At 48.8% G+C, this 19821-nt stretch overlaps 1 protein-coding gene across 1 annotated transcript; it reads right to left on the reverse strand.

Moving 5' to 3' along the window:
- Positions 1-425: 425 nt before the first annotated feature.
- On the reverse strand, positions 426-19382 carry LOC122371503 (putative inorganic phosphate cotransporter). Its single transcript, XM_043347883.1, has 10 exons — positions 18747-19382; positions 11877-12106; positions 11381-11611; positions 11052-11139; positions 9272-9486; positions 8710-8795; positions 8350-8546; positions 7436-7591; positions 2648-2733; positions 426-2145 (listed from the first exon to the last, which is right to left on the reverse strand). The coding sequence occupies exons 1-10, from the start codon at positions 18847-18849 to the stop codon at positions 1981-1983; spliced, it is 1557 nt and encodes a 518-aa protein (XP_043203818.1). The 5' UTR covers positions 18850-19382; the 3' UTR covers positions 426-1980.
- Between the last annotated feature and the right edge of the window lie 439 nt (positions 19383-19821).

Here is a 19821-nt window from a genome sequence, read left to right on the forward strand (position 1 = left end):
CACGTGTTGCTCGGCTCGCGAGACATCCAAAAAGGTACTTTTTCGACTGACCGACCTTTATACCCTCAACTCAGTTTGTGGTACTTTTGACTACTGTGCTGACACATGTTTAAAGTGACCAGCCCACCTTAACATTAGTTTTGAGTTGAGATAGCCAAAATGGGGTCCCTGGCCTGGCTAGCAATTACCGGTTTCTCACAACATCGAAAAATGCCTCAAATCGAAAATATCTAATTTCAAAGTTGCAGCACTTTGATTCAAATATCTTGAAAACCGGTGAATATTTGTCGGTGAAATTTGGTAGATATTCGTTTTCGCTCTTTCTGAACCGAGCGACATCACTTTCATGCCGATTCATTAACTTTTGTAAAGGTGGGAGGGTCCCTTTAAGCTCATACAAAACGTGTAATTTGCATATAGCCCCGTTCTTCCAAACGTATATTTTCCAACATCTTACACACACACAACGATCGGCCGCGAGAAGCGATGTGTTACACAACAATGTGCAGGTGCATATTATACGTACAGCTAGGGCCAGCCTGGCCTTTTGACACCTGATTAAACAGCCCTTGGATGCACGATTCCGCCAATTAGGCTACACTGTTCGAGTATGTATAATTATATGCAATTAAACGTTGCTGCAGCACATGCAAGCACTGCGCTTGGACACAGCACCAACCTAATAGGCTCACTTCTCAGTCACGCTCTGTCTCCATCAGTCCCTCTACATATGCAGTTTGAGTCTCCCATTCTTTCATGCTCTCTGTCGCAGTCAGTTTCCGCAATCAGCTTTGACCCACACATGCTTTTGTCGATAGACGAGAGAAACAGTGAGTAAACACGTCGAAAGACCACAGCATCACCAATTTCAGACCCTTTAGAGCTCCATCAACTCCACCGAAGGTCAGCATGGAGGTCAGGCTAGAAATATAATACATGAATAGAACTGAGGCTACCTTACCATGAAAACACTCCTTTCCATGAACACCGCACAAACCAAACCGACAGACACTGACTAACCACAAGACGCATAACATGCTGTTTGGTAGGTAATTGCGCCAGTTTTGTTTCCAAACATTTTCAATACTGATAACATGGATCCACAAATAGCTACCGGTATTGTGGATTTATACCAAAGTCCGAAGATACGACTTTGGTATCTTATGTGCGACACATCACAGCGCACGAGTGGCTCGGTGCAGCGACAATGAAAGCCATGTTACGCGATTCCCAAGTTGCCGGCAGTTGGCAGGACCGGCAGACTCGAGAGGGCGCCACCCTTCGTGGGCCGTATGAGGGACCAAGCTATTATGTGGATAAGTATAAACGATATAGGTATAGACATCATTCAGAGTAACGACACTCCCCTGCACTCCCATCACAATCACAATGTTGCCCACAAAAGATATAATCAACAATGAAAACAGCAATGAGACTACTTCCTTTAAAAATACGCGTAGGTACGGTCTAAGCAGCACGACCATTTTAATAATACATCTACCGTACACACAACAGAAATCCATCAGAATTCTAGAAATGTTCTCTTAAATCTCGAACATCTAACACCTAAAATATGTCGCAGGGAGACTACAGCACGCAATAAACACATTGCTACCTCTAATTGGGAGCTATGGGGCGCCGAGGGGCTGGGGTACGTACCTCTCTGGTGTAGAAGAGGAAGAGAGAGCGAAAAAGTGAGAGGGGGAACGGATGGAAAGAGAGAGAGAAAGAGAGAGAAAAAGAGAAAGAAAGAGAGAGAGAGAGAGAGAGAGAGAGAGAGAGAGAGAGAGAGAGAGGGGGGGGAACAGAGAGGATCAGACAGACACAGCACAGCTGAAAGCCAATGGCCGTCTCCTTTCCGGCACTACTATTTCCACTCCATAGTCCATACCCTAAGGGCTGGAGTGCCGGCCGGCCGGCCGACAGCTCAGCAGATCCTCAGACACCCAGCGTCCCTTCCTGCCGAGGCCCTGGGGCCGGTCAGTGCCGGGACGAGTCCGGCTCCTCCTGAGGTACTGCGCGCCGACGGGCGTCCTTCGCCCACTGCTGCTCCTCGCCGGACGCAAACAGCAGGTACTGCACGCCGTGGAACACGAACAGGCCCGAGGTGACGAAAAAGATGATCCTCCACTGCGACACCGTGTTCTGGAGGCCGAAAGAGTACCCGGGGGAGTTAGATCGTGATGCCGTTCCTTGTGATAAGTATTTAATAAAATCCAATATGAATCGTAATGAGGCAGTTACAGACGCACACTTGATGAGTAAATTATTGTAATTGAAACGTGCTATGATCCACCCACGAATCAGCTCACTAATCGCACGATAGATGGCGCCAGCGGTAGTGCGCGCCTGCAGTTATGCTGTGCCGCAGTGCTCGAAAAGGACGGCCAATTGCCAGGGCCTTTCCAGTGCGCAGAAGCGCTCCCAGAAACCGCGCATAGCCCAATAAGCTGGACTAATCGACGACTCATGAAAGAAAAAGAACGCTAAGGTAAAATTGCTAAACGGAAAAAGTCGATTGCGCTAATTGTATGCAAGTGGCATACATAGATGTGCATGAAAACGGCTGACGCGTTTGATGAATCAGCGGCTCCCGCGCCCGTCACACCATTTGTTTGTTCTGCAATTACCGGTGCACCTGACTCACCTCCTCGTGAATGAGAGCGCCGACGAAGCTGGGCACCAGCATCCCCGGCACGGTGGCAGCAGTGTTGGTGATGGCCATCAGAGTACCTGCGAGCGAGTTAGGGAGAAATGAGAATGTTCCTCAGATAAAACGACGCCAACTTATCTACGATGTAACAGGCGCCTCCCCAGGTGATGTTTCAAAGTCATATACCTACTCGCTGCCAAAGCTTTATTGCGTTACTTGTCATTTTTGACGCGGCTGTTGATGTTTATCAGATATGTCTAGGCAGTTGATAGATATAAATAGTCAGTGGCGGATCCAGGGGAGGGCAAAATGGGCATTTGCCCTCCCCAAAGCCAAATCGTGTGGGCAAGACTATCTTTTTGCCCCTCCCAAAGCATGCAGCGATGAGCAAATCTAATACGGCGTCGATGCTTATGTGGACGAAAAGCAGGGCTTCTTTCCGTGACGGCCATTCCGAAGGAAGGAGCTGACCACTGGCTGCTGATATTTTGAGTCGATATGCTGATATTAGATTGAACCCCCTGAACTGAATGCATGCATAAGCATATGCAGTGTGGCCAATGGCCATGGTGTGGGGTAACACGGGGCAAGATGCCCAGTCGGGTAAGACGCCCACCACCCTATATTCGAAATTACTTAAGCAATCCACAGTTTTGTCATTTGTTGGGAGCCTCATTGCTGTGGAGCGTTCCGCGTAAAAAAAAACGGCGACGTGCTTAGCCGCTATTTTATACCTATTTTTTGCATATGTTTTGAAAATGTCAGACCAAGGTCTCTCAAGGTCACGAAGTAACTAAAAGCTGTACGTCAAGTGACATAACCTAAAAACAGTTCCAATGCTTGCCATAGCTAAACCGAGTGACTGATCGCTTTGAAGCTTTCAGCACAGTAACTATGTACAAAATGTTAGTCACATGATGTTTATATCGATGACCTACAGGGTGGGGCAGCATAATCGGGAATAAATATCAAACGGGATTATTTGGTCATGAATCTAAAAATATAGCTCCAAGCACTATTTTAGCAACATCCTATCAATCGGTCACCTTTTACCTATCCCTCATCCTATTTGACCGCCCTCGGCGTCGATGACCTTCTCAAGGCGGGTCCAAAAGCACGCGCATGCACGTGCAACCTCCTGCTTGTCCATGATCGCCCATCAGCTTCGTACCTTGCACTGAAGACTGTTTTTACTAATGATAAGTTGTTCATTAAACTTCTACCAAAAAACGCTCCATGTAAAGAATTTGGTCGGATTTAAATCGGCGGAGTTGAAGGACCAGAAGTTTTTGGTTCATCTCAGGTGGAGGTGCCCTACACAATAACATGTCGTCCTCACTGCAGTACCAGCACGGACAGAGTCCTCGTAAGACGTGATTTGGACCGTCAGTGATCCTCTCTTCCGACGGCTCCACGTGAGTCTGCCAGAGTGCGGTTGTATTTACCAGAGGTGCTCATTTTATCCGGGCTCGATGAAGTAGGGTGCACCACGTGCACCTCCCTTGAAGACCACCCATAGGTCCATCACCCCAACAGGATGTTTACTTTGCATGACCGCTGGAATATTCTCGATACAATCCCCTATATGGCATGCCATTCTTTTTTATCGTATTCCAGTCGGTGATAAGATTTTTTGTCGCTGAAGTTTTGAACATTGTTTCTTTTTAATATGCTCAAGTGCTTCTTCCTTATATTCAAGTGAGTCATCTTGTATGTCCTCTGCTAAGAGTTATTTTACGACGATTACGTTAACCTGTTGTCCTAAGTATCCCCACACAATCCTTATCGTCCGTGATAACACGTTGACCTGCCCAGCAACCTTTACGTGGAATTGCAGGGTTTTAAACAAAATGTTCTTGTTTTACTTGTTTAACATTAGTGTCTATGGGCGCGCGCAAAGCACTTGGAGCACCGTCGAACTATTTTGCTGCTCTTTTCCAGGAAGTTGCATGCTCATGGATGTAGTCATGTCAGATGATGCACAACTTTTGGGCGTTTCATTGCCATAATATAATTTATAAAAATAATGCCATGCCTACTCATGATCAGAGCCCAAAAAGCATTCCCGATTATGCTGCCCCACCCTGTAGGGCTAGGTCATTTTTGCGACCTCTCCGCTATAAGTCAATAAGAGAAAATTGAAAGGCACCTTTTTGGGCAAACCTGTCCGGTAGCTCAGTTGGTAAAGCAGTGGACTCCCGGTAGTGAGAGCCCGGGTTTGAGTCGCTCCGGCGCTCGATATTTGAGACTCCTGACGGGGATGGTCTGAGGTTGGTGGGAGCAGCCGCAGCCAGTCAAAGTCAGGAGTGGGACAGGCCGTGTCCGGCTTTGAAGGGCACGTAAAACATTGGCATCGTTAAACGTTAAACTAAATTCTCCTGTCACCCGGAATTACGCGATCGGACGGTAGGGGTCGGGCTCTACGCAACAAGCTCTGCTTAGCGTAGGCTCCGGCTCCCGTCAATCCGCCCTTTCAAACATTCGTGCTAAATTTATAAGAAACGTCACTCTTAACAATACCGAGTTACAACCTAAACAGCACACAGTGAACCGGAAAATAACACCCGTGACCCCTCCTTATGTCCCTGAGATCATCTCAGGTCACGAAAGATATGCAATAGTTTGCAGCAATTCGCTAATAACTTCTGCTGGAGGCATTCTAGAGCAGTAGAAACACCTTAGATGTGTTTAGCTTTACGATACGGATCGACTGATATGCAACACGACCTTTTCCGGCCAGGTCATGACTTGACCAAATGTCAAAGTTGTAAGTTCACTTTTTAAGATCAAATTATAACTCATTCGACGCGTCTTCGCGAGAGGAACACGATGCCGGTAAAAGTAAGATCGCACCACGATCGCACAAGGTTTGATTCAAAAGTTATCGCAGAAAATCGTTTGTTTATTGGGGCTTTAGGGCGCGTCGACTGCAAAGGTCATTTTGCGCCCATCGCAGAAAATCCGTTCCCGTAAAAATAGTATATAATAAATAGGTATTAGGTATGGCAGTTTCCCCTGGAGGCTAAACCGTTGATCATAGGTCCAATCTGAGCAAATTATCCAGAAAGAGCAGTAACAGTGCTATCAAATTAGCTTTTCTGGGGCGCTCTAGCTCTATTCGTTTCCGAGTTATGCGCCAGTTCTTCAAAAATTGTCGAAACTAGATCTAAATATTATCGGGATTTGACCTTTGATGGGCTCTGGTGATCTGACATCTGACCTGACCTTAAAAGTGACTGGGGTAATTTGGTCATTATGTTTGACACTCTTTCAAACGCCGCCTACCGCGTGTTGCTACGTGGCCCAGGAGCCGAGTTAGAAGGGATATGGGACGGGTGTTTAAACATCCACCAGGGGCGTGAAAATCCAGGAGCCCCAGCGCGGCTGGGCACGGGTTATTGGTTAACATAAGACATTTTACACCATCTTACGGTAAGATGGTGTAACTGGCGTTGTGAAGTAACTTGGTCACTGGCGTGGTGGTGGGTCGGGGTCGCCGATGGTCGGCTAAACTTTTGCCCTCCCCAAACGGATCGGCTGGATCCGCCCCTGTAAATAGTGCCCACTGCCCATGTAAAAAGCATTGTTGTTTGGCCGGCATGTTATAATACACAGTAAAGTAGCGCCACTAAGCACTCAGGCTTCCTATAAAAGATCTCACCTGTCGGCTAATCCCGGAAATTCATTAGAATGTCTTACTTCGGGGGTGCTTGCAACATTCGCCGCTTATCTATCTTAATTCACCTAGATAATCAGCCATCCTGTCACCGACCCGCAGCGCAATCAACTCGAAATGACCTCATCCATACTGACGGAGCCGGATATGAAATTTCAGCGCGGCGCTCCGTCTGTGCATCGTCTGCCCATTTCTCGGTGCGTCGCACGCCAGTCGAGGCCGGTGTTTACCGAGCGGCGCCAACCACCGGCTGCCAGAACGCCGATCAATGGCACCGTTCTCTCTCTCTGCAGGTCTCAGGGTCGATAGGTGCAGGTAGGCGGTGACTGCAGCCCACTGGAACGCTGCGCCAGCCCTGCAGCTTTTTTATGTAGTCGCGCGGCAGCCAGTGGCGTCGTGCCCGGGTGATGAAAATAGACGATCCGCAAAGACGCCGTGATCCGAGATCGGGCGGCGTATTTTTTTGTCGACAATAGAATGCATCAATAGAATTTTAGAAGTTTGGGTATCGGTATCAGTATTGGCCCCTTGAGCCATTTCTACGTGTCTGAGACAGCTGGTGCCCGACGGCCTGTCCCCTCGGTCACAGCGATCTCCCGAAGTTGTAATGTCTCTTCATGGCATTGGTCTTGGCATGGCCTGATGACCTACGAAGGCTCCCATATCTCCTTCTCCCGGTGCTAAAAGTAACCTGTTAACTTGCGAACTCTCCCGATGCTGTAAGGTCCCACCGTAACTTAGCCCTCCCCCCCGGCCCCCCAATATTTCACTCATTCAAATATTTCCCTACCGATGCTGTATACGTAAGGCCCCCAGCGCCCCAGCACCACCCAGCCCGCTGACCTGCAAAGGCTCTCATACATCTCTATCCTGAGTTGTAAGGTCCCACTGCCCACTTAGCCTGCCGACCTGCGACGGCTCTCATATCCCTCGCTCCCGATTCTGAACAGTCCCACCGTCCTCCTAGCCCCCATATTTCCCTACCGATGCTGTAAAGTGTAAGGTCCCACTAAGGTGTAAGGTCCCTAGCCTGCTGGCCTGCGAAGGCTCTCATATCTTTCTCTCTCCCGAACCCCGATTCTACAAGGCGCCCCCAGTCCGCTGACCTGCGAAGGCGGGCGCTATGGAGATGTGGTTGGAGAGGAAGCCGCTGTACATGGAGCCGATGGCGCCAGTGGCGATGGTCAGCAGGAACACGGCCAGCGCCGTCTGACAGCCCACGTACGTTACCACGGCCAGACACAGCGCCGGCACAAACGCCGCTGAAATCAGAGACGTCATTACACAGCGCCGTCTGACAGCCCACGTACGTCACCACGGCCAGACACAGCGCCGGCACAAACGCCGCTGAAACAGCCCAGCGTGACGTCATTACACAGCGGCGGCCGAACGCCGTTGAAATCAGAGACTTCATTTCACAGCGCCAACCCAATCGTTAAAACCAGGCCGAAGTGATCGTCAATTTTGGCCATCGACCATGGCTTGCGATTCATCAAGCATTAAAAACGATGCACCAGTCAAAATGGATCAGAATAAAGATTTCATTAGACATTTGACTTCTCAAGTACTATTCAGAAGGCAGCTTGTCTGAACTCTAAGCTCGTTTGGCTCTATGAAAGCCCTGACGCTGTTTATCCTGTAGGTAAGCCTGGCTGGCGGCCTAAAAGGTGACAAGCCATTAGACACTTTATATTTATAGACGGTATTTCGTCATTGCAGCGTGATCGTTGGCAAGGCCTAAACATAACGTTGGCGTTTCTTGATTCGCAGTCGTCGGTTAAGCTACCTTATAATATAAAAAATTAGCTATAAGTCCTTGCAATTGCTTTATTGCTAAACAAGCGTAACGTTGATTTTTTCACAGCAAAATATTTAATAGCGAGACTCGTTCACAAGCTGTGCATCTGCAGATCCGCACATGGTGATCTTTTTATTTGGGTACGAATTTCTTTGTATCGCCATATGATATCGACTCAGTGCGTCTTGCGCCGCCCTTGCTCCTCACACCTCTGCCACTCACCGATGCTAGTAGCGATCTTGGTGCTGGTGGTCCTCGTGATGATGCCCTTGGAGCCGAGGTGGTCGAGCACGTTACCCAGGATGATGGAGTAGATCCACATGACCAGGAAGGGCACCGACGACAGCACCGCGTTCGAGGCGATGTCGAAGCCCAGGATGGTCGACATGTATGTCGGCAGCTCCGTCAGGATCATATACCTGTCGAACAGTCGTGAATGCTTTACTAGCACCGATATATCCACTCATCGAAGAAGAAACCTATATTTGTGCGTAGGAATAACTCAGACATATATCGTTAAATTCTTATAATGATGAAAGCAAAACAAATAATATGACAGTTTTAAACATATTACACACTTACCAGCCAAAGTTGCTTCCGGTGTGCGAGATCATGATTGCCCAGAAGGGCAGAGATTTGATTATCTCCCTCCATGGCAGCGGAGGACTCTGTCACAGCGGAGGACAAAAACAGCGGGTCAGCGCGACGGTGAACCGGTTGACATGTTTTTCCTATGATCGATTGTTATTTGCGGTAGAGCCAATGTAATGCATTGCTAATCTGTACTTCATAGGCTGCGGAACGGGGGGGGACACCGGGGCACCGTGCCCTCTTTGATTTTGGCATTTTAACATTAGCCCTATGGGCGTTGCATGGAAAGAATGGGACCAAAAGTCGGCAGTGCCCCCCCCCCCCTTAATTGAAGGTGTTCCGCCGCCACTGCTGTAGGTACTTAGCATACAATGCGCTTTTAAAGTAACTGCTATCAATTTATAAATATCGCACAACTGGCAGTCAACAATTCGTTATATCAATTAATATTTAAAAAACTGAAAAAACTTAACAAGTTCTGTTGTTCGAGGAATCATCAGGCTGAATTGTCCTCATTCACTCGTGCTCGCAAACCTTCAAACCTCGTACTCACAGGTCCGTGCGAGTCTCCTCTGTCCTGGTTGATGAGTGCCGTCTCCGTGTCGGATATCCAGGGGTGTTTCTCGGGCGAGTCGTACACGAAGACGAACCACAGCACGACGAAGATGAGCGACAGTCCGCCCTGGACGTAGAACACCTCCTCCCAGCCGAGGACGGCAGCGAGCAGACCGGTGAACGACACGGAGATGACCGTGCCCAGAGACATACCTGGCGGGCGGGGGGGAGGGGCAACAAGGGTCGGTCAGCACGGAACGGGAGGGGGAGCTGGTCACGTAATGATATAAACTCACTGCACTGTCACTACGCATCATTCGATACCTACATTGATGAGGCTATACAATACTATACAAGTATACAAGACTATACAATATACATGATCTAGATGACGAGGTCTTGGGCAAAAGATGCAGGCGTAGAGATCCGTACAGCCTGAACCACCAATAAAATGCACGACATTTTCGGAACGAGGAGTTTGCAACTTGTGACCCGTTTAATAGAGTGCCGAACAGGTGCTCTTGTTTTCAGTGTTATCAATTTGGCACTGGTGTTCCAGCAATAATAGAAACCGCCGCGATCCAGTGAAAAAATAATTAATTGAAGAGTCACGGCTGATTATGTAAATCGCCGTCTCGCGATGCCCTCCGTTTTGGCATGGAGGAATAGGTAGACTTTCCACAGGTGGTGGCATTAAGACTTTGATACAAATTTTACCGAGTGAAATAATAAGTAACACTCAGCTTTTGTCTTGCAAGGTACGTCGGACCAGACTGTTACATGCCCACTGTTTGCTTGAATAAATAAACAGCCATGTATCACATGCTTAACATAACATCAAACAGCCCTCTTAAGCGCGTAATTGTTGACTCTTTAGTAGTCAGCTGGTTAGTGGTAGCTCGTGTTGCTATACGGTGGATCGAGCCAGCTGTCAGCTGACTGCAAGAGATGACAGTCATGAGTCAATGGATGGCTAACGTCGGCCAACAGCTGCTAGATAGGAAAACGGTGAAAGCAGATAGACTGGTAAGACCGGGGATCTAGCAGGGCGAAGAGGAACGGTGAGAAATAAGTACGGAGGTGGGGATGTAAGTGGAAATTAAGGAGGGCGCTGGCTGGCAAGACCGTCACTCCGGTGGAGGATATTACGATTTAGTTCGGCGTTGTCAATAAATCACACTTTACCAGCTATTCTCTACCAGTTATTCTGGTAAGGGGAGCCTAAATATAGTGCTGGGACTCAGACAGGTGTGAGGGAGTCCGGCCCACGGCTGCTCCGCCAGCAGTGATGGACCTGGGAACCGGGTTATCGTGCCCGATCGGAGCCAATCCAAACAGCATCGGGCCGGCCGGCAGACAGCCGTCGACAGCGTCTGATGGGGTCGCTGACACAGGTCAGCCAGGCAGTCAGGTGTCACGAGGTGATGACGCGGGTCTCGGGTCAGCCAGGTAGTCAGGTGGCACGGGGTGATGACACGGTCCAGCTGGGCATTCGCGTCACATGGGGTCAGCTGGGAAGTCGGGTGTCACGAGTTGATGACACGGGTCAGATGGTAGTCACGATGTCACGACACGTGTCAGTTGGCCAGTCACGGGTTCACGACACGTGTCAGTTGGCACTTGGCAGTCACGGGGTGAGACATGGGGTGGCAGCTCGGTGTCACGGGGTAGCAATGCGGCATCTTGAAAACTCGAACAGGCTTCCTCAGGTGTCAGTCGATGGTTGTGGAAGGAAAGGAGTCGGGGACGATTTCATGCAGTCGTAAGATAGTGCCTACCTGCGTAAACGAGCGATGAGATCCGACTCCGTTCATTGACCGGGGACCATTTGGAGAGCAGAACGTGAGTAGCCGGCAGAGTCACTCCCTGTGAACAGTGACAGACGATAAGTAGGAACGCGATCTAAAACAATGCCAATTTGAAGAAAAAATGCCGTCTTATGTGGTAAGTCCAACAATTTTCATTTGACATCACGTCTTCAGAAGAACGTGACAAAAAAATTGACGTTGTGCGTTGCACTCATTCCAAAAATGCTTCTCGAATGCGCCTGTATTGAAGCACTCACAATTAACAGACCATCCCTCCACATATCCACCACTATACTCACTCCGACCATGCCCTGGAGGATGCGGATGGCCAGCAGGTATCCCCAGCCGAGCCAGGCGGCCGGCGGGGTCAGCAGCGCCAGCAACACGTTCAGGAACACAGAGACGCCGAACGTCCACTTGGCGGAGAGCAGCTCGGCCAGCCGGCCACCCAGCACCTGGGTCACCAGGTAGCCGTAAAAGTAGGAGCCCAGCAGCACGCCCTGGATGATGGCGTCCCACGTGAACGGGCCCTGGCGGGAGAGAAAACGGGTCAGACAAATTTAAGAAAGAGCCATCTCTGCGGTAAAATAGGCGTCAACCGTCTACGATTGATGTATCATAAACATTTACCAAACCTAACCAAATTAAAATTAATCAGCAATTAAGCACTTAGCATGTCATAAGGAACAAAATGAGCAAATTGCGAAAACACGATTTATTGATTTTGTAATTATATAGAACGCATTGTTTATAAAGTCGCATAATTCTCAAAGCACCGCTCTCAGCGCCACTCACGTCCACCAGGTTGGATCCGGCCATCTCCGTGTCGTTGTGCCCGGGCTCGGCGCACTCGCTGGCGGCCGAGTGAGCCGAACTGGCGTGTCCCGAGGCGTTGCCGGCCGCACGCACCGCCGTGTGGTTGATCATGGTGACGATACAGACGTGGAAGTTGACCTTGAGGCCGTAGGTGATGGACATGCCGATGCAGCCAAGCACGGCGAACACGTACCGCTGCGCCACATGACCTGGGGAGGAGAGGTCAGGGCAATGACTGATGTCACTTCCAGAGAAATAGCTGGGCTCATAGCTTGCCTCTCTGATGTGGCACATAACCTGTGGACAAGAGGTCAGGGTACGGTCAATTGACTGAAGAGCAGCTGGGTGTCATGAGCTGAAGGAGGAGAGGAGGTCAAGGTAAGGTCGATGGCCTGCAGATCTGCCGGGTATATGACCTGCCGTTTTGCTGCGCCACATGACCTCGGGCAGGAGAGGTCAGCGGAGGTCACTAGGAGTAGCTGCGGCACATGGCGCTCTGCTGTGGCACATGCTCTAGGAGAGGAGAGGTCACGGCGAGGTCAGTGGGCTAGGGATCGTTTACTTATCGAGGTGGAATCTTATGTCAGCGCTGACTACAAAACGGCTATAGGAATAGTAACCAGACTCTGTCACGTGGCACATGAAGATAGAAGTTCCCGAACGAATATTGACCGAAGGAATTCCATCCTCCCGGAAGGCGATTTCAGCACGTGCTGCATCGCACCTTTCAGCTCATGAATCACGACGTCCGGGTGCACGTCTCACGGGACAGGCGGCTGAATGTAACACTAGCCGCAGCCATCCGGCATGTTCCATTGGTTTCCGCTGGTACGATTCCACGGACGATCCACGGACGATCCACGGACGGCCCACGGACGATCCACGGACGGCCCACGGACGACAGCCTTCCGCACGGTCCGCGGGGGCACGGACAGACGACTGTATGTAGGGGAGAGTGGGGCAAAGCGGCCACCCTAACGCTTCTTACGATGCCAACGCTTGATTTTTAAACTTGGAAAGATTCTTTCTATACCAATGTGATCCCATGTGATCCCAATTAAGTTGCCTTTTATTTCAACTGCGTTTTATTTCCAAAGGCGTTCACATATGAAAAATATTGACAAAACTTTAAACCTATGCATATTGGCCACTTTGCCCCATACCCTGGGGCAAAGCGGCCACCGGCGTCTTCTCAAGTCCCGATATGAGAAACAAAATAGTTGCCTCGCGTACGACTAGGGTATTTGATGGTGACAAGGTTAAGCGAGGATGGGTGTTTACTTTATCATCTTCCACCTGTAGGTAAACAAAGAAGGGATTTCCATGAAAATAAACATTTAATTGCTTTATTTGGTAACTCATGCAACTGAAAAGTGGCCAAGATGAATGCATGCCGACACATTTGAATATAAATAATGTTTTTTTATCCAGATGGAAGCAACTTATGGCCAATTCGGGGGTGGCCACTTTGCCCCGGCCACTTTGCCCCGCGCATACCGTCCGAGACAAAAATATTCCAGCTTAGCTATTAGTGGGGTAAAAAACATTAAAATTGGTAGAATACATGTACGATAGCCATGGACATGCATGGACAAGAACGCTTATAAAAATTCCAAACGGTTATGGAATAACATAACATTTAAAAATTGTAAACATAGTTGGTAACCTGGCAAGAAATGCTTTTCCGCGTTTCACAAAACAATGGTGATGGGCCTGAAACCCCGGTCTGGTTCATTAGAACGACCGTGAAGAGAAGTATAATTGGAAACCGTAAATTGGAACTGACGCCAGCTATGAAGGGCTAAAACGATGGGTGGCCGCTTCGCCCCGGGTGTCCACTTTGCCCCACTCTCCCCTACATACTTACCGCGGCTGTGTAACCGACTGTTTTGCGTGACCATCGCACTATATCTCACGGTATTTACGGGGCAGCGAAAGCATGCGTCCGTTGCCTCCGGGCTGCCAGCGAAGGTGACAGGTCCGGTGGCAGCTGTCAGGTGACTGGGTGAAGGTCGACAATAACTGTCACTGAGTGACAGACAGTAGATTGGATCGTCAGTCGACAACCAATGAGATGTTTTAGCGTCTTGTGTATGGCGGCGAGGCGTATACCGATATAATGGCCTGTTTTACTAACATGCGCAGACGATGCTATACCTGCACCATGCACTATGCGCGCAAGCATCAACATACCTAAATAAATTTGCTGATTATAGGGTTTGTCTCAAGGGGACAACAAAATATGTAGATAAATGTTTGTTTTCAACTTAAATAAATTTGATTTTAGTGTTATGAATGGACGCATCAACGATGTCAGAGCCGTGGTAAGTTGTTACCAGACGAATAACACAAATAGCTTTGATATAAACATGGAAGAGCTAATAGCTGCAAAATTTCAGGTGCCAATTCATCTAAAAACCGCCTCAAAACTAATATTTCTACACGGTAAAGCTTAAAAGGGTAGGCACGTACTTACATCGAAAACTTATATGTGAAAGTATCTATACCGAGTACCGACGATCTATCGATTGTATGCTCAGATATAATGCATGCACATTTCCAAATAAATGATCACATGCATTGCCACTAAGTTCAAGTGGAGCCAATTTAGATGGCAAGGTTGTGAAAAAAAATATAAGCGCAAGAACCACAATTGGAGCTTAAGCCCTCGCCCGTAAAGGGGGAGGTCGAACGGAACGGAACCACCCCCGGTTTTTCGCAAATAACTCGCGTAAAAAGCAGCCGATTGTGACGAGATTTTCAGCACCTTCGCATTATTCAATTTTACACCTAACCTAAAAAGTTAATGACCCTGACCTAAATGACCTTTGACCTGTGGGCTGTGACCTACTTTTCGAGACCATGTTTGCCCGGAGTCGCGATTCGGCGTATGTCGGCTCGCAGTAGCCGCGCGTTTGCAGTCTTTTCGTGGTTTCAAGCATTCAAACATGTGATAGGATGTCGGTCCCATGCATAAGGGTGGGTGTAAAGGTCACTTGAAGCTCAGATCAGGTCACTGACACTGACCTTTGATGACCTCGGCTAAATGTTTCGAGTTTTACATGTTTATAGGCTAGTTCTTGGAGCTGAATTCGAATTTAGCAACCATTTGAACATTTACAACATAGTTTTGGTGCCTTCGTAACATGTTACGAAGCTGTCAGAGGTGGTTGACAGTTGACACGTAGGTACTACGAATACCCGGCAGGACTCCTATTGGTTGACCTGACCTGACCTGACCCGGCCTGGCCTAAATGCATGAAGACAGCATCTGTGATCAAAACTAACATGGTATGCATCAGCACCCCGAAAAGAAACCTATAACAGCCGCACTTTATGACATACCAACAAGTCCCGATTTTCCCGACTTTTGGGTCATTGACCTGACCTGGAAGGTCAACCAATGACCTAGGACCTTGAAGTTGGGTATCATCGGCTTCCTGTCGTCACAGGTAACACACTCGTTTTTCCGCGAAGCTCTAGCTCGATCAGGGGCCAAACGGCAAGTGGGGAGGGGTCCAACGGAGGGGGTTAATACGGGCGAGGGTTAACATCACAATCACACTCTAAGTGGCGATGCTATGTGATATCATGGCATATCCCTAAGTCCAAACACGTCCAGCTATCACGGCGATGTCATTGATTTGAAAGTCAAGGATATAAATCACGCTACATTAACGTCTGTCGCTGGATTATTTCCGGATTGCGACATTCAGTTGTGTTCGGGAAAAGAACGTCACTGTCTGTCGATGGATTCAACAGCGACATCATTTGTCGTCGTCGGTGATGACCGCTGGCTGAAGGCTGCTGTCGTGCCCCACCGACACGCTTACCCCTGACCCACCGACCCCCCCCCCCCCCCCCCGATATCACGAGCCAGTGTCGTGACCCTAGCGGCCGCCCCGTTCGTCCGTCGCTCGCCATATTCTGTATTGGACGGGAGTCCAGTTGCATATCCGGGGAAAGTGGTCGCTGTTTTTTATTTCAGCGTACACAATGGCAATGTATCGTACTGGCGCCCATGGAAGAATGGGTGACTGACGAAGAATCCTTCCAGTGACACCATTATGTGCATTGTGCATAGTGAAAGATAGGTATATGTAACTCATGGATTCCACCGCAATGGTTCATTAAAAAAAAATCGGGACCATAGACCTCTACATACCTGGACTGGACACTCGAATCTGGCGTATTGCATAGTGGCCCTAAAAGTAAAACTTTATATCTCGGGAACTAGGGTATGTAGAGGTCTATGTCGGGACATTTGTTATGTTTTACGAAACCGTCCAAGTGACGTCCTTTTATTAAAACCATAAAGAAGCTACATATATGCATTTTAAAAAAGTGAACTGGTAGGTATAAGTGTTATTTCTAGCGAAAACAGGACCGCATGAGCCCTTACGAGCAAATCACTACAGATGCAGAATGCTCTGCATAGACGGATAACATTCAGTTTCATCGCCATAACCAATAAAGACGCGGACAAATACTCCAAAACAAACTAACAATGCATTGGACAAGATCGAAGAAGCTGGCGCGTGGGGAGCCCCGTTCGTTGAAGGCATTCTCATACACTAACAAACTGCTACACAAAGAGTATGTTTTAAAGTGATCATCCGATCATCCCACGATAGCCAAATTGGGGTGCCTGGTTTGTAATTACTGGTTTGGGCACTTAAACATCGAGAAATGCTTTAATTCGGAGATATTCAATTTCAAGTCTGCATTTGTTTGGATTCTGAGTTACTAATGCATTTGAATATCCCTTAGACTTTTTGACGTTAGCGAATATCCGTCGTGCTGGGTTTTCATAGTAAGGTGTCAACCACCACTGACAGATTCTGAACATGTTAAGCCGGCGGCCGCTGGGCATGCACGCCACCCACCGGCCGCTGGGAGGGGGGCATATAGTTGCCCCCCTTTACCTCTGCAACGATATCGTCGCAACGCGAAAAGACAGAAAAGCGAAACTTTGCACACATCTTTCTTAACACCTAGCCAAGGTTATGTCCAGATTCGATGTCGATCCCATTTGAAATGACGTCACAGTGACGTCAGAAGTCAAATTATAGATTTGCGACTCTCCGTTTCCTCACGATACCTATAGCCGATATGTGAGACTGAATATAAAGGACCGATTATTGGTCAGGAACAAATTGGAAGTGTACTTAGTTGTTTAAGGATGACAGCAGGTGCTGTCTAGTGTCTAGTTCATTTACAGACTACAGTTGAGTTTCATGCTCAGCGACATCAGAAACGGTCCATATCGGAAAACGACAAAACTTTATGCCGTCACACTGTGACGTCATCTTGAGCGCTACAACCACCAAACTTTCCTCAAATATTGCCTGAGTATTCATTTGAAGCTATGCCAAGTTTTACAGTCGTAGCTCAACAGGTTTCGGAGATATTCCACAAAAGGTAAAGGGGGGCTACTTTTTGCCCCCCGCGGCTCGTGGGTTAAGAAGGCACCAAAAATTACTTCGTAAATGCTGAAATGGTTGCCAAATTCGAAATCAGCTCCAAAACTTTCCTAGAAACATGTCGATCTCTAAAAAGTTAAACAAGGTCATCAAAGGTCAATGACCTGACCTGACCTTTACGTGACCTTAGCACCAACCATAATGTATGAGACCAACATCAGTTCACGTGTCTGAACGTTTAAAACCACAACAAGACTGCAAACCCGCGGATAATGCGAGCCGACATACGCCGAATCGCTATTCCGGCAAAACACGGTCTCGAGAAATAGGTCATAGCTAGGTCAAAGGTCATTTGGGTCGGTAGGACTATGAAATTTAAAGAGAAAATTAGATTTAAGAGAAAAAATAAGAAAATTTTAAGTTGCTCATCTTGAGGGCACTGAACTTTTCGTTGCGCTCGGCCGCTTTTTGCGCGAGTTATCCTGAAAAACCGAGGGGGGTTCGTTCGACCCTCCCCCAATTAAATGCGAGGGATAGCAATGCTTATTCTTTTGAAGATCCAAGCAACCACGAAATGGCTTGCAAGACAATTTATCTCCTTTCAACTAATCCTAGAATATCAACGCCTAATAATGAAACTTGTCATGCATCACAGCGTGTGACCGAAATACAGTATATCTATAATAATTTATGCTGTAATCGTCATGGCATTTTAGTTTGAATGAGATTTAGGCTATATCCTAAATCTCATACGCCAGGGCATATTTTAAGGATTTTTTACTGCGTCCCAAAGGTGCCATAGGGCACATGCTTCGATCGGAAAGGGCACATTGCAAGCGAAATAGTAGGTATATAATGCAAGTGCGATAATGTACTGACAGATACATGTGTCATTGTGTACTGTGCTGGTGGAGGGGCAGGAAGCGGGATATTGGGAGCGGGCTGTTGTAATTGCTTTTGGCCAGTATCGAAATTCGCAATTATGGGACGCAGTGGTCCAAATTTCGCGAGGACTACGTCCCAAAGGCAGGGGGCTGCGTCCCAAAATGGGACGCAGTCAGTGTGTTAAAATATGCCCTGTCATACGCATACCTTAATCAAATCAATCAAATCAAATCTCAATCAAATCTCAACGTATATTAGCGTATACGTTAGTAAATGATTGAACCGAATAAACATCTTACATGTGACTTGCGGTTCATTGGCATATAAAAGAACAGTAAATTTACATAACACCGATAATGATAGCTGATAGGGTAAATAAATATTATTGAATGAGTCTGCAGCATTTGCCAAGGTTAAATAACCAAACCGTTTCATATGATGTCAACCAATCAAGAAGGTCCCTCACGCACCGAATATCGATCACCATCTATCGACTGATCACAGAGTCCGGGCCGGCCCGGCCGGGCGCCGGGTCACTCACGTTTGGTCGGCGCTGCGTCGGCACCACTCGCTACAGTCGGCGAGTATTTGCGCTTCTTGCCCATGAGGCCGTCAGCCTCGGCGGGCACCTCTCCGTTCTCCATGTGTGTCTCGGCACGGACCGCGGTTCACTGTGTGACCGTCTCCGTCTCCGGCAGCGGCGGCGCCGGCGGCGGGGTCCGTGTCAGAGGACGGCACAAGGTGACCGGCGTGCCGCGCGGACGGACGCCGAGCGCGCAGCCCCCGGCCGCCCTCGCCATCGCCCCGGGGCACGGCCGACATCGATCGACCGGCGGCGGCGCCGTGCCGACGGCCGACCCTCTGCCAGCTCGACCTGCATCCTCCGGCCAAGACGACACGTCAGTCTCGGCCGAACCACGGTTGAAGCGAGACGAGATTTGAACACCGGCGCCGCTGCCCAGACCCGCCGCGTGATCCGCACGTGCGCCGCGCCGGCCGTCGGACTCGACGCGTCGACGCCGACGGCTCGACGCGTCGCTGATGCAACACGTGTCGATCCGACGCAGGCGCACTGCCCATGGCTGGCCGACAGTGGTGATCCGGCTGCAGACCGGATGTGTAGGAGGGGGCGGCGGGCCGGGCCGACGGACGTGAAAAATGGACGCGTCTGTTGCAACTGAAATCAAAGGCATCGGAAAAATTAGATAAAAGATAGGAGCTTATGGGATCTGGATATCACTTATTTGTACCACCTTAGCTTTACTTATAAAAGTGTAGGCAAACGGAATCTCTTATATAATCCACACTGTATGTATATACATGAGTCCACATATTGACTGAGCTTTTGAGTTTGAATTCCAGAGCTCGGGTACAATGCCCTAAGCCCGTGGTATCCGTATGTTCGGTGCACGGTGATCGCAATGAGCATTGCTGTAGGGCCGAGTCCGCCCGCCGTCTCACTGGAAGGTAGACTGTACCGCAGCGCACCGGCCACAGCCGCGCTACACATTACAGACGGTACTGGTAGGTATGCTGCGCCGCAATACACATCGAGCCGATGTGCTTGGCAGCGAGTCTGTTCTTATAACCCGCGACCCTTGGGGGGGGGGGGGGGT

Source organism: Amphibalanus amphitrite, unplaced genomic scaffold, assembly GCF_019059575.1.
Source record: "Amphibalanus amphitrite isolate SeventyFive unplaced genomic scaffold, NRLGWU_Aamphi_draft 000036F_arrow, whole genome shotgun sequence".
In the NCBI taxonomy this organism is placed as follows: domain Eukaryota; kingdom Metazoa; phylum Arthropoda; class Thecostraca; order Balanomorpha; family Balanidae; genus Amphibalanus; species Amphibalanus amphitrite.